This window comes from Lepidochelys kempii, chromosome 1, assembly GCF_965140285.1.
Source record: "Lepidochelys kempii isolate rLepKem1 chromosome 1, rLepKem1.hap1, whole genome shotgun sequence".
Classification (NCBI taxonomy): Eukaryota; Metazoa; Chordata; order Testudines; family Cheloniidae; genus Lepidochelys; species Lepidochelys kempii.
This window is the reverse complement of record NC_136380.1, coordinates 212591337-212605670: the sequence shown is the minus strand read 5'-3', so window position 1 is coordinate 212605670 and position 14334 is coordinate 212591337. Positions and strand designations below refer to the sequence as shown.

The 14334-nt window shown below is 47.5% G+C and overlaps 1 protein-coding gene across 5 annotated transcripts in view; it reads left to right on the top strand.

The window, feature by feature from the left end:
- Nucleotides 1-221: 221 nt before the first annotated feature.
- FAM131B (family with sequence similarity 131 member B) overlaps nucleotides 222-14334 on the top strand; it is a 90229-nt gene continuing 76116 nt past the window's right edge. For 3 of the 5 annotated variants that reach the window (XR_012155017.2, XR_012155016.2, XM_073312453.2), the window contains exon 1: nucleotides 226-681. Coding sequence is in view for 2 of the 5 variants with exons in the window: in XM_073312453.2 (XP_073168554.1) it covers nucleotides 654-681 (28 nt within the window). In the remaining 3 variants the exon portion in view is untranslated. Of the gene's footprint in view, nucleotides 682-739; nucleotides 800-14334 lie in introns of those variants that run through there. The other 2 variants (XM_073312476.2, XM_073312497.1) reach the window with 2 other exon arrangements.

The window sequence follows — 14334 nt, the reverse complement described above, 5'->3', positions numbered from 1 at the left end:
CCCTTTGTCTTCTGTTGGGAACGCGAATTGCTCCTTCCAGCGCTTATCACCTCCTCGCCTGCTTCCCGCCCTCCCCCGGTCCCAGGGCCAGGCAGCCTCTCCAGCCCGGCTGCCAGCGGGTGGGTGTGTACGGACGGCGCGTCCAGCATCGTGCGGGCTCCTTGCTCCCTCTTCCCTGCCTCCTGCAGCCGCGGCGCGGGCTCAGCCAATGGTAGCCCCGCGCTCAGGACCTGAGCTGTTTACCCAATCTCAGCCCTCCTCCTGCGCCTCCTCCTCTGAAGATCCTTGTAGCATCCAAGCCTGGAAGAGCGAGCGAGGGGGGAGAGAGGAGCGAGGGAAAGAGACAGGGACGCAGAGGGAGAGGAGGCAGCGCTGTGGCAGGCGAGGTGTGGCTGGTTAGAGCATCTTGGTCGGAGAGCCTGGCCCGGAGCATCTCCTGCCTCCCTCCCTGCCTCTTCTCCGGGCTGTCTGTCCGGGGCGGGTAAGGCGAGCTCACTGCGGACCATGCCCCTCCGCTGGCACAGGCTGGGCCACACTGGACATTCACCATAACTGGAGCTCCCCCACCCCACCCTCTCCTCCGACACCTTCGCCCACTTCCCTCCTCCTCCCTGCTGCGGCTGCTGCCTCCTCCGCGGGGACCTGCTAGACTGATGGGCTGCATAGGATCCAGGACTGTAGGTAAGAAGCCGGGGAGGGTGGGGGGAAGGAGGCTCCAGGGAGCTGCTGCTGTTCAGCTCTCCGGCTGCCCTTCCCTTTGCATGTAGCGATCCTTCCGTGGCTGAAGGGGGATGGACAGGTAAGGACTTTTCTCCCCCGGTCTTTCTCTCCCTCTATCCCTGCCCCCAGTCTCTCAACGCCATTGGGTGTGCACGGTGCTTTACAGCTCCCTGTTCTTTGCTGTTCTTTGCCGTGCTTTCCCTGCTGCGGGGCGAGCCCCCGCGGTGCGGCTCAGTGGATCCCGAGGTGCGGGTATGCTCCTGAGAGGCGGGAGACCTGGATTAGGGGCCAGCCGCACCTTCTCCTCCTACTGGGGGGGGGGGGGTTATTGTTATGATCGGACTATCCATATCACTGCAGTGAGAGCTGCACATCTTCCCCCCCCCCGCCCCTCTGCTACCCACGCCTCATCGGAGAATAACAACACCCAGAGAGTCCCTCCCACCGCACAAGAGGCATACCAAGGCACCCCCTTTTGCTGTGCACCCACTTCGCAGCCTCTGTGACAACCCCCATCCTGCCAAGGGACCCCCCCCCGCCACTAAACGCACGCTTAGGCACAATGCCTCAGAATAACACATCCTCACACGACCTGAAGAAGAGCTCTGTGTAGCTCAAACGCTGGTCTCTTTCACCAACAGAAGGGGGTCTATTAACAGATACGACCTCACGCACCTTGTTTCTCACAGGTCCCCGGGGACACTATCCACACATCTACCTCTGCAGCCCACACTCTCACACAACACACCCCAAGGGGTATATGTTACACACCCACCTCATCCAGCTCACCAGTATCTCCCACCCCAAGACCTTTCCAAACTACATAAACCCTGTACAACCCCCTGAGACCAGAACCAATCAACTAGGGCTGTGGGGGTCATTGAACCACTTCCCCCAAAAGCAAACCCAGGGAAGACTTTTCAAAAGATGTGTTCCTATCCTGTGACACCTGTGCCTGATCAGAGGACGAGAAACCCAGTTTTCCCCTGCTGCTGAGCACCTCACCCTCCCTCTACACATCAAGAGAACACTCCTGGGAACATCTTCTCACTGTGTCACCAATGTACCCTCAGAGTAACAAGCGTACACCATGACAGAAAGGTTTCTACCCCACATCCACCAAGAAGGTACTCTCTTCTCTAATACCTCACAACATCAGAGAACACCAAACACTTTCTAGGATACTTCTTACCCAACATGATGGCACCTGGACCCTTTCCCTGTAGCAAGTCAACAACACTGCCCTCCCTACTCCTCTTCCCCCCAGGCTGAGTGAGCACTGTGCCAAGGACATTATTTATCTATCCTGCCATGTTGCCATATCCGTGTGGTCTCTGAACTAAACATATTTGATCCCCTTCCACCCCCTCATTTTGCCCCCCCATCAGAAAATAACAAACATCTTCAGTGACACCCACTCCCAGTTGGCTAGAACTGTACTGAGCTGCTCATCTTTACCCACACATTTTTTTTTTAAACATAGGACTATGTTTTTATGACTGGAGGCCTGAATTCTGCATTGCAAAAAGTCTGTGTAACTGGTCACCTGCATTTGCAGGTAACAATGTGTGGACATGGTTGTTTAGGTGACTAAATGTCCATCTGGTCACCTGTTGATGATAACTAATTGCAACTTGCATGTGCAAGTGCACCTATACCATAACTTTTAAAAATATGGTCCATAATATCCCAAGGTGTTGTTGGACCTGTTGTAATAAACTGGCTTTGTATATTTATGAGGGGCATTGTCCCATAGTTGCTGGGCCCACAAAGAAAATAAGAGATCTACTAATAGAGTTAGCTGAAGGAATTTGCCTTTAGTTCATATGATAGAGACCTGTGTTTTGGGAGCTGTAGAACCGTGTGTGTGAGAGAGAGAGATCTGCCTAGTAATTGTGTCTGATGCCTACCACCTGTGCCCACTGTTCCCAGCTCTGGCTCATCAGTGACCATATCTCTCTGGAGTGCTGGGTCAGGGAGCTAAAGACTGCACAGAAGTGGTGGGAAAAGTGGGGAAGTTTGTCTGGAGGAATTCTGCTGGGAGTGGAGAATCTGTGTTATCCAATCTTATAGGCTCCCATTATGAGGCTTCCTCAGGACTGTGAAGATGGCCAGTGTAGGAAATTAATGCCTTTAAATACCAGGTCAGACAGGTATAGGCCTCTGAGCTCCAAGACATGGTTGTGAACTTAGTTCATGACATGATAAAAAAACTAGAACTATATAAAATTAGCATGGCATACATTAAATGGATTAAAAGCTGGTTTACTGTTAGGACTCAAATGTGAACTCAGTGTGTGTGTGTGTGTGTGTGTTTCTAGTGAGGTCCCACTAAGAACAGTTCTCAGTTCTACGCTACTGGGAACAGTTCTCACTTCTACGCTATTTAACATTTTTATCAATGACCTGGAAGAAAACATAGAAAACTGTCACAGAAAAAGTTTGCAGATGACACAAAAATTGCGGAAGTGGTACTAGCTCACTTGGTACGCTGCCTGCAAGCAAACAATATGCATTTTGATATGGCTAAATATAAATGTATACATTGAGGAACAAAATATGTCAACCATAGTTTCAGGACTCTAATTTGGGAAGCATTGACTCTGAAAAGGATTTGGGGGTCCTGTTGGATAATCAGCTAAACATACATTCTCAATGCTACTCTATGGTCAAAAGAGCTAATGCAATCCTGGAGTGCATAAACAGGGGAATCTCAAGTAGGAGTAGAGATGTTATATTTCCTCCGTACTTGGCACTGAAGTGACTGTTGCTGGACTATTGTCTCCAGTTCTGGTGTCCACAATTCAAGAAAAATGTTGATAAATTGTAGAGGGTTCAGAGAAGAGCCACGAGAATGATTAAAGGATTGGACAACATCCCTTCAAGTGACAGACTCAAGGAGCTCAATCTATTTAGCTTATCAAAGGGAAGGTTAAGGGATGGATTGATTACCATCTACAAGTATATATATGCGGAATAAATATTTGATAATAGGCTCTTCAATCTAGTATAGAAAGATATAACATGATCCAGTGGTTGGAAGTTGAAACTAGAAATATTCAGACTCGAAAAAAGGTATACATTTTTAAAAGTGAGAGCAATTATCAAGTGGAACAATTTAACAAGAGTGATGGTGGGTTCTCCATGACTTAGAATTTTTAAATCAGGATTAGATTGTTTGTCTAAAAGATCTCCTCTAGGAATTTTTTCAGGGAAGTTCTATGACCTATGTTATACCAGAGGTCAGACTAGATGATCCCAATGGTCCCTTCTGGCCTTGGAATCTATGAATCTTGCTGCCCTGTTTCTTGCAGAATTGATTTAATATGGGGTCTACATGTTCCATCACTCAGATCAAGTGGTTGTGGGGCTAGAGAGGGAGCAATGATATTGTACTAGTTGTATCTCTGAATCGGAATAGTTTTCAACTCAGGATTTTGGATTATGGCAGTTAGTGATAGAAAAGACCTAGTAAATCACATTTAGTCCCTCATACACTACTGCTGGATTTTTCCTTAGGATTGCTCCAGGGCTTTGTCCATTCCAATTTTAAGCAATCCAAGTGGTTTCTCCCACCTAATTATTTCTTATTTATATTACCATAGCACCCAAGAGCCTTAGTCATGGATCAGGAGCCCCCTTGTGCTAGGTGCTGTACAAATCCTGAATAAAAAAAAAGTTCCTGTCAGGGTGGATTTGATTTAAATCAATTTGATTTAAATCATGAGTTAAATCACTAGTCAGGAAGACTCAATTTAATCATGGATTTCTACATTAAAGTGCATTCTTGTTGATTGTTATAACCTTAATACATATTCTTCACAACCCAGAGATGTAAGTTTCATTTTTAGAAGGTACACACTATACATTTTAAAAGTGACTTATTTTGAAAACTTTTCAGATTAGTTTTACAGGTATATCAGAAAATGAATGATTGTTTGGTTATTTTATTTACCAAAGGTAACTGAAGCAGATATTTATGAAGTCATTGGGAGGTGAACTATCTCCAATTCAACAGATTCATCATTAGTATTTGGAAGATTTTCTTGCCATGCTGTATTAGGAGGAGAACATCACCAGACAGACATTTAAATTATTTTATTTAACTAAAACAACAACATTATGTATTCTGGATTTTTTTTCTTCGAACAGCAAACATATAATATTTTAACAGTGGCAAACTGCCGGTACGATTATGATGGGTCCCACGCTTCCTCTTCTTCAGGGTGGGGGTTCAGGGTGCAGTTTCCTGCTCCTGAACTAGGGTATTTACTGTCCCACTAGTAACCCAGAGAAGGGTAGTGGAGAGGGAGGGACCCGGGCCCGCCTTCTACTCCGGGTCCCAGCCCAGGAGCCCTAGGGATAGTGGTAAACCACTTGAACTAGTGCTTCCTTCCCCTGTGCTACTTCCCTCTCCTGCTCTTCAGCTTGTGGGGCTTCCTGCCCTCTCTCTCTGCACAAGCTGGGTGTCTCTTTACCTAGGGTCTTGGTCTTCTAGCCAGCCACGGCACTTCTCCAAACTCTCCTCTACTCCAACTCCTCCAAACTGCACTCTGCTCCAACTCCTTTCCCTGGCTGATTGAAGCAGGGGGGGGGTATCAGATGACTAGCTTCAGGTGCTCTAATTGGCTTCAGGTGCTTTTAATTAATCTATCGAAACCTTTCTTCCCTCTACAGGGAATAAGGCTTCTCCTCATCCTGGGACTTACATATCTCTCCTATATTACTATCCTGATGCCTTCTGGCCATGCTGTATCACATATCCTCCCCCCCAGCTCAACACCATGGGGTTGGGCTACTTGGGATGAGAGGCAATGCTTTTGTGACAAGCCATCTGCATTGCCGTGTTGGCTTCCAGCCCTATGCTGTACTCAGAAATGAAAGAGTTGCAGAGATAGGAACCATCTAGTCACTCTTCATTCTTCTTGTTTCTGTGCATCCAGTGGAGCGGGGCGTGGTCTGCCATCAGGGTAAATCGCTGCCCCAGTAGGTAGTAGCGGAGCATTTCCATGGCCCATTTTATCACCAGACATTCGTTTTCAACAACGGCATACTTTCGTTCCCTGGGGAGGAGCTTCTGGCTGAGGTACAGGATTGGGTGTTCCTCCTTCAACAAGTAGTTGCTGAACCGACTAGAGGGGATGCCATTTTAGATTTGGTCTTGGTGAGTAATGAGGATCTCATAGAGGAAATGGTTGTAGGGGATAATCTTGGCTCAAGTGATCATGAGCTAATTCAGTTCAAATTGAATGGAAGGATTAACAAAAATAAATCTGCAACTAGGGTTTTTGATTTCAAAAGGGCTGACTTTCAAAAATTAAGGAAATTAGTTAGGGAAGTGGATTGGACTGAAGAATTTATGGGTTTAAAGGTAGAGGAGGCCTGGGATTATTTTAAATTAAAGCTGCAGAAGCTATCGGAAGCCTGCATCCCAAGAAAGGGGAAAAAATTCATAGGCAGGAGTTGTAGACCAAGCTGGATGAGCAAGCATCTTAGAGAGGTAATTAAGAAAAAGCAGAAAGCATATAGGGAGTGGAAGAAGGGAGGGATCAGTAAGGAAAGCTACCTTATTGAGGTCAGAATATGTAGGGATAAAGTGAGACAGGCTAAAAGTCAAGTAGAGTTGGACCTTGCAAAGGGAATTAAAACCAATAGTAAAAGGTTCTATAGTCATATAAATAGGAAGAAAACAAAGAAAGAAGAAGTGGGACCGCTAAAAACTGAGGATGGAGTGGAGGTCAAGGATAATCTAGGGATGGCCCAATATCTAAACAAATACTTTGCCTCAGTCTTTAATAAGACTAAAGAGGATCTTAGGGATAATGGTAGCATGATAAATGGGAATGAGGATATGGAGGTAGACATCACCATATCTGAGGTAGAAGCGAAACTCAAACAGCTTAATGGGACTAAATCGGGGGGCCCAGATAATCTTCATCCAAGAATATTAAAAGAATTGGCACAAGAAATTGCAAGCCCATTAGCAAGAATTTTTAATGAATCTGTAAACTCAGGGGTTGTACCGTATGATTGGAGAATTGCTAACATAGTTCCCATTTTTAAGAAAGGGAAAAAAAGTGATCCAAGTAATTATAGGCCTGTTAGTTTGACATCTGTAGTATGCAAGGTCTTGGAAAAAATTTTGAAGGAGAAGGTAGTTAAGGACATTGAAGTCAATGGTAAATGGGACAAAATACAACATGGTTTTACAAAAGGTAGATCGTGCCAAACCAACCTGATCTCCTTCTTTGAGAGAGTAACAGATTTTTTAGATAAAGGAAATGCAGTGGATCTAATTTACTTAGATTTTAGTAAGGCGTTTGATACTGTGCCACATGGGGAATTATTAGTTAAATTGGATAAGATGGGCATCAATAGGAAAATTGAAAGGTGGATAGGGAATTGGTTAAAGGGGAGACTACAACGGGTCCTACTGAAAGGTGAACTGTCAAGTTGGAGGGAGGTTACCAGTGGAGTTCCTCAAGGATCAGTTTTGGGACCAATCTTATTTAATCTTTTTATTACTGACCTGGGCACAAAAAGTGGGAGTGTGCTAATAAAGTTTGCAGATGATACAAAGCTGGGAGGTATTGCTAATTTAGAGAAGGACAGGGATACCCTACAGGAGGATCTGGATGACCTTGTAAACTGGAGTAATAGGAATAGGATGAAATTTAATAGTGAGAAGTGTAAGGTTATGCATTTAGGGATTAATAACAAGAATTTTAGTTATAAGCTAGGGACGCATCAACTAGAAGTAACGGAGGAGGAAAAGGACCTTGGAGTATTGGTTGATCATAGGATGACTATGAGCTGCCAATGTGATATGGCTGTGAAAAAAGCTAATGTCGTCTTGGGATGCATCAGGAGAGGTATTTCCAGTAGGGATAAGGAGGTTTTAGTACCGTTATATAAGGCACTGGTGAGACCTCACCTGGAATACTGTGTGCAGTTCTGGTCTCCCATGTTTAAGAAGGATGAATTCAAACTGGAACAGGTACAGAGAAGGGCTACTAGGATGATCCGAGGAATGGAAAACTTGTCTTATGAAAGGAGACTCAGGGAGCTTGGCTTGTTTAGCCTAACTAAAAGAAGGTTGAGGGGAGATATGATTGCTCTCTATAAATATATCAGAGGGATAAATACCAGAGAGGGAGAGGAATTATTTAAACTTAGTACCAATGTGGACACAAGAACAAATGGATATAAACTGGCCACTAGGAAATTTAGATTAGAAATTAGACGAAGGTTTCTAACCATCAGAGGAGTGAAGTTTTGGAATAGCCTTCCGAGGGAAGCAGTGGGGGCAAAAGATCTATCTTGCTTTAAGATTAAACTCTATAAGTTTATGGAGGAGATGGTATGATGGGATAACATGGTTTTGGTAATTAAATATTCATGGTAAATAGGCCCAATGGACTGTGATGGGTTTTTAGATGGGGTAAGATCCAAGTTACCCGGGAAAGAATTTTCTGTAGTATCTGGCTGATGAATCTTGCCCATATGCTCAGGGTTTAGCTGATAGCCATATTTGGGGTCGGGAAGGAATTTTCCTCCAGGGCAGATTGGAAGGCCCTGGAGGTTTTTCGCCTTCCTCTGTAGCATGGGGCACGGGTCACTTGCTGGAGGATTCTCTGCTCCTTGAGGTCTTCAAACTACAATTTGAGGACTTCAATAGCACAGATATAGGTGTGAGGTCTTTTTTAGGAGTGGTGGGTGAAATTCTGTGGCCTGCATTGTGCAGGAGGTCAGACTAGATGATCATAATGGTCCCTTCTGACCTAAATATCTATGAATCTATGAATCCTCCCCTACCATCTGCAAAAGGACGGCTCCTAGCCCTACTTCCAAGGCATCTGTTTGTAGGACAAATTCTTTCTTGAAGTCTGGGGCTATGAGTACTGGATGGCAGCAAAGGGCTGTCCTTAAATCTGTGAATGCTCCTTCTGCTGCATCAGACCATTTTACTATCTTGGGGCCCCGAGCCTTTATCAGGTGCATCAATGGCCCTGCTCTTGTGGCGAAAAGAGGGATGAATCTCCAATAGTATCCTACTAACCCAAGAAACGCTCTGACCTGTCTTTTACGGACTGGCCGAGGCCAATCTTGTATTGCCTCCACTTTGTTCCATTGGGGTTTTACCAAGCCTCTCCCTACTACATACCCGAGGTATCTCGCCTAAGCTAGTCCTATCACGCACTTGAGAGGGTTGGCAGCGAGGCCGGCCTTCCACAGGGTGTCTAGTACCGCTTCTACTTTCCCTAGGTGCATTTCCCAGTCAGGGCTATGGATGACTATATCGTCTAAATAGGTGGCGGCATACCTGGCATGGGGTCGCAGCAATTTATCCGTAACTCGTTAGAATGTTGCAGGGGCCTCATGGAGTCCGAAAGGATGGACAGTGTATTGGAACAGGCCATCAGGTGTAGAGAAAGCAGTCTTCTCCTTGGCGTTCTTGGCCAGGGGAATTTGCCAATATCCTTTGGTCAGGTCCAGAGTGGTTAGGTATCAAGCCTTGCCTAACTGATCAACTAGCTCATCGACACGTGGTATCGGATAGGCATCGAATTGGGATACTTCATTCAACTTCCGGAAGTCGTTGCAAAATCTCAGGGTGCCGTCAGGCTTGGGTACTAGGACGATAGGGCTGGACCACTGGCTGTGGGATTCTTCAATAACCCCAAGTTCCAACATCATCTTCACTTCTGTCCTAATTTTCTCTCTTTTAGCTTCCGGTATCTGGTAGTCTTATCATCACCCTTATTCTGGGCCTGGTGACAATATGATGTTGGACCAGTGTTGTATGGCCCGGCTGTGTACAGAACACATCTTGGTTCTGTTGGATCTTATCAATGACCTCTGTTCGTTGTTCTGGGACTAACTCGTGAGATATCTTCACCTGCTCCTGTGGGTCGTCCATCTGAGGTGGAGCTCTCCGAATGACCAGGCATGTGCCTCGGTCAGGCCAGGGCTTCAGTAAGTTTACGTGGTAGATCTGCTCCGGTCTTTGGAGGTCTGGTTGTCTGACCTTATAGTCCACTTCCCCAATGGCTTCCACTATCTCATACGGCTCATGCCAGCTGTCCAGGAGTTTGCTTTCTGCTGTCGGCACTAGCACCATCACCTGTTCTCCCGGCTGAAATTTCCATACGTTCGCCCGGCAGTTATATGTCCGCTGGGTCTCTTGTGCTTTTTCCAAATGTTCTTATACTACAGGGGTTACTCGAACTATACGCTCTTTCATCTGTGTCACATGCTCAATGGCATTCTTTCCTGGGTTGGGTTCTTCCCAGTCCTCCTTGGCGATATCTAATATTCCGCGTGGGTGATGTCCGTATAGTAGCTCAAAGGGAGAGAAACCGGGACTTCCCGTATTGCAAACATTAGATACGGTAGAAGGGTATCCCAGTCTTTTCCGTCCTGTGCTACCACCTTCCGGATCATACCATGAAGGGTGCGGTTAAACCGCTCTACCAGTCCATCTGTGGATGGTAGACTGAGGTCCATATGGCATGGATGCAGAGCAGGGTACATAAGTCCTTCATTAATTTTGACATGAAAGGGGTTCCTTGCTCAGTCAGGACCTTAGGGATGCCCACTCTGGCAAAAATCTGAAGTAGTTCTTTTGCTATTGCCTTGTATGTGGGGTTTCTTAAAGGAATGGCTTCTGGATACCGTGTGGCGTAGTCAAGGATGACTAATACATTTCGGTGGCCCCGTGCTGATCTTTCCAGCGGGCCCACAAGGTCTATGGCTATCCTTTCGAAAGGGACTTCAATAATAGGCAAAGGTACTAATGGGGCCTGCAAGTGAGGTCGGGGGCTATGCAACTGGCATTCTGGGCAGGAGGTACAATAGCACTGGACCTCCGCATGTATTCCTGGCCAATAAAATCTTCTTAGGACTCTATCAAGTGTCTTGTCTACTCCTAAATGTCCCCCAAATAAATGACTGTGAGCTAACTCTAGTACTGCCCTTGTGTGTTTCCGTGGGACTAAGAGCTGCTCTACTACTTCCCCTCGAATTTGCACTATTAGGTACAACAGATCACGTTTGATTACATAATACGGCCTTGGGCCTTTGGTCTTTCCTTCCACGGGTATGCCATTTACTTCCACTACCTCCTCGCTCATATTCGCATATAGTGGGTCATTGGCTTCGTCCTGCCCGAAATTCTCACTTGCGGTACCAATTTGACCTAACTCCATGGGACCTATTTCTTCTCCGCCCCTTGGGTTGCCCTACTTAGGCTAGGAACTGCCTCTGAGTCCTCACTGGCCTGAATTGTCTCCTGGCCTCCTGAACGGGTTTGCTTACCAACAAGGGAGGCTTTCTGGTTCTCTGCTAGAATCCTGGTCCCTAGCCTTTTATCTGCCCTCTTTTCCCGCCTAGACTTTCAGGGTTTCCCGGGGGATGAAAATAGCTCTGGGGCAAATTCGGCAAAAATTGGGGTGAGGCTATCTGTAGGTGCCTCCGTCTCAGCCCAGGGGTTGCTACCCTCCCCTGGCTCTACTGTGGGGAGTAAGCTCTCAAACCCAGGGAAGTCCCTACCAATTAAGACCGGGTAGGGGAGCATACGGACCACTCCTGCAGTTACCCTGGTAGTGTTTCCCTGGATCTCAATCCGTACTGGGATTGTGGGGTAGAAATTTACGGTGCCATGAACGCACCTTACCCCTGTGGTTTTAGCCCGGGTTAGTTGGTCTTGCCCCACCAACTTCCCCAAGACCAGCGTGACAGCACTCCCGGATCTACTAATGCTATGGTCACAATACCATTCATCTTTACTGACCTTGTATACCCATGTGAGGTCATTGTGGCCTAATCAGCCGGGTAGGGGTCACATTGTTCCCCAGGATCCCCCAGATTGCACTGCATAGGTTCTTCCATGTTGGGGCATTGTGCTGCTATATGCCCCAATTCCCCACACTCGTAACACCGACCCCTTATCCCAGTTGCCGCCCTCTGCCTGGGGCTATTTGGTTGGCCCCCCCAGCCCTCTCTTCCCAAACCCCCAGGTCCCTTCTTGGCCTCGGGCCCTTCCTCAGTGTCTTTCCACCCAGTTATGGTTCTTCTGTAGTTTTCAACAATCCAGGGCCTTGGGTTTGGGTGTCTTCCTGGTTTGCCGTGTTTCACCCCCTGGGGTCTGGAACAGTTCACAGGCTGCCAGCTGTCTTTCCACAAGGGAGACCAACTCATCATAGGTAGAGGGGTCATTCTGGCCAACCCAAGCCCAAAGGCCCCCTCATATACCGGTCCAGTACCAGGAGCTCCATCATCTTCCCAGAGCTGAGGGCGTCAGGGCGCAGCCATTTCCGGGTCAGGTGGATCAGGTCAAACAATTGCGATCGGGGTGTCTTGTCCTCTGTACACTGCCATTCATGAAACCTCTGGGCTCGCAACGCCGTGGTTACTCTGGCCAGGGTCTCTGCCTTCAGCTGGGGGTAATCCTCCGCAGTCTCTGCAGCCATATCGTAGTAGACCTTCTGGGCCTCTCCACACAGGAACAGGGAGAGGATACCAGACCACTGATCTCAGGGCCAGGCCTCCCGCAGGGCTGTTCTCTCAAATGCCAGGAAGTATGCCTCTACATCATCCTCCCATGTCATTTTCTGTAGGCAGTGGCTGGCCCATACAGTCCGGGTTCCGTCACAATTGTGGTTCTGCTCCATAAGGGCCTTCATCTGGTTTGCCAGCTCCTGTAGCAGAGCTCGGTCCTGGGCAGCCTGATTCATCAACAGCTGATTAATCTCCTGCTGCACCCGAGTCGCCTCCAGTTGGGCGGTTGCTTGGATTTGGGTAGCCTCCTGCTGGGCCGCAGTGGCTTGTATTAGAGCCTTGACCACGTTGTCCATCTTGGGGACAGGATGGTTTTGGTTAACTTTGGTTTAAGTCCCCAGCGTGCAGATCCCACTCCTAACACCACATGTGGCAAATTGCCAGTACAATTATGATGGGTCCCGCACTTCCTCTTCTTGGGGGTGGGGGGGTTCGGGCACAGTTTCCTGCCCCTAAACTAGGGTATTTCCACTACCCTTCTCTGGGTTACTAGTGGGACAGTAGAGGGAGGGACCCGGGTCCACCCTCTACTCCGTGTCCCAGCCCAGGGGCCCTCGGGATAGTGGTAAGCCACTTGAACTAGTGCTTCCTTCCCCTGTGCTACTTCCCTTTCCTGCTCTTCAGCTTGTCGGGCTTCCTGCTCTCTCTCTCGCTCTCTCTCTCTCTCTGCACAAGCTGGGTGTCTCTTTACCTAGGGTCTTGATCTTCTAGCCAGCCACAGCACTTCTCCAAACTCTCCTCTACTCCAACTCCTCCAAACTGCACTCTGCTCCAACTCCTTTCCCTGGCTGATTGAAGCAGGGGGGTTTTATCAGGTGACTAGCTTCAGGTGCTCTAATTGGCTTCAGGTGCTTTTAATTAATCTATAGAAACCTTTCTTCCCTCTACAGGGAATAAGGCTTCTCCCAGCATGGATTCACCAAGGGAAGGTCATGCCTGACTAATCTAATCACCTTCTATGATGAGATTACTGGTTCTGTAGATGAAGGGAAAGCAGTGGATGTATTGTTTCTTGACTTTAGCAAAGCTTTTGACACGGTCTCCCACAGTATTCTTGTCAGCAAGTTAAAGAAGTATGGGCTGGATGAATGCACTATAAGGTGGGTAGAAAGTTGGCTAGATTGCCGGGCTCAACGGGCAGTGATCAATGGCTCCATGTCTAGTTGGCAGCCGGTGTCAAGTGGAGTGCCCCAGGGGTCGGTCCTGGGGCCGGTTTTGTTCAATATCTTCATAAATGATCTGGAGGATGGTGTGGATTGCACTCTCAGCAAATTTGTGGATGATACTAAACTAGGAGGAGTGGTAGATACGCTGGAGGGCAGGGATAGGATACAGAGGGACCTAGACAAATTGGAGGATTGGGCCAAAAGAAATCTGATGAGGTTCAATAAGGATAAGTGCAGGGTCCTGCACTTAGGACGGAAGAACCCAATGCACAGCTACAGACTAGGGACCGAATGGCTAGGCAGCAGTTCTGCGGAAAAGGACCTAGGGGTGACAGTGGACGAGAAGCTGGATATGAGTCAGCAGTGTGCCCTTGTTGCCAAGAAGGCCAATGGCATTTTGGGATGTATAAGTAGGGGCATAGCGAGCAGATTGAGGGACGTGATCGTTCCCCTCTATTTGACATTGGTGAGGCCTCACCTGGAGTACTGTGTCCAGTTTTGGGCCCCACACTACAAGAAGGATGTGGATAAACTGGAGAGAGACCAGCGAAGGGTAACAAAAATGATTAGGGATCAGGAACACATGACTTATGAGGAGAGGCTGAGGGAACTGGGATTGTTTAATCTGCAGAAGAGAAGAATGAGGGGGGATTTGATAGCTGCTTTCAACTACCTGAGAGGTGGTTCTAGACTATTCTCAGTGGTAGAAGAGGACAGAACAAGGAGTAATGGTCTCAAGTTGCAGTGGGGGAGGTTTAGGTTGGATATTAGGAAAAACTTTTTCACTAAGAAGGTGGTGAAACACTGGAATGCGTTACCTAGGGAGGTGGTAGAATCTCCTTCCTTAGAAGTTTTTAAGGTCAGGCTTGACAAAGCCCTGGCTGGGATG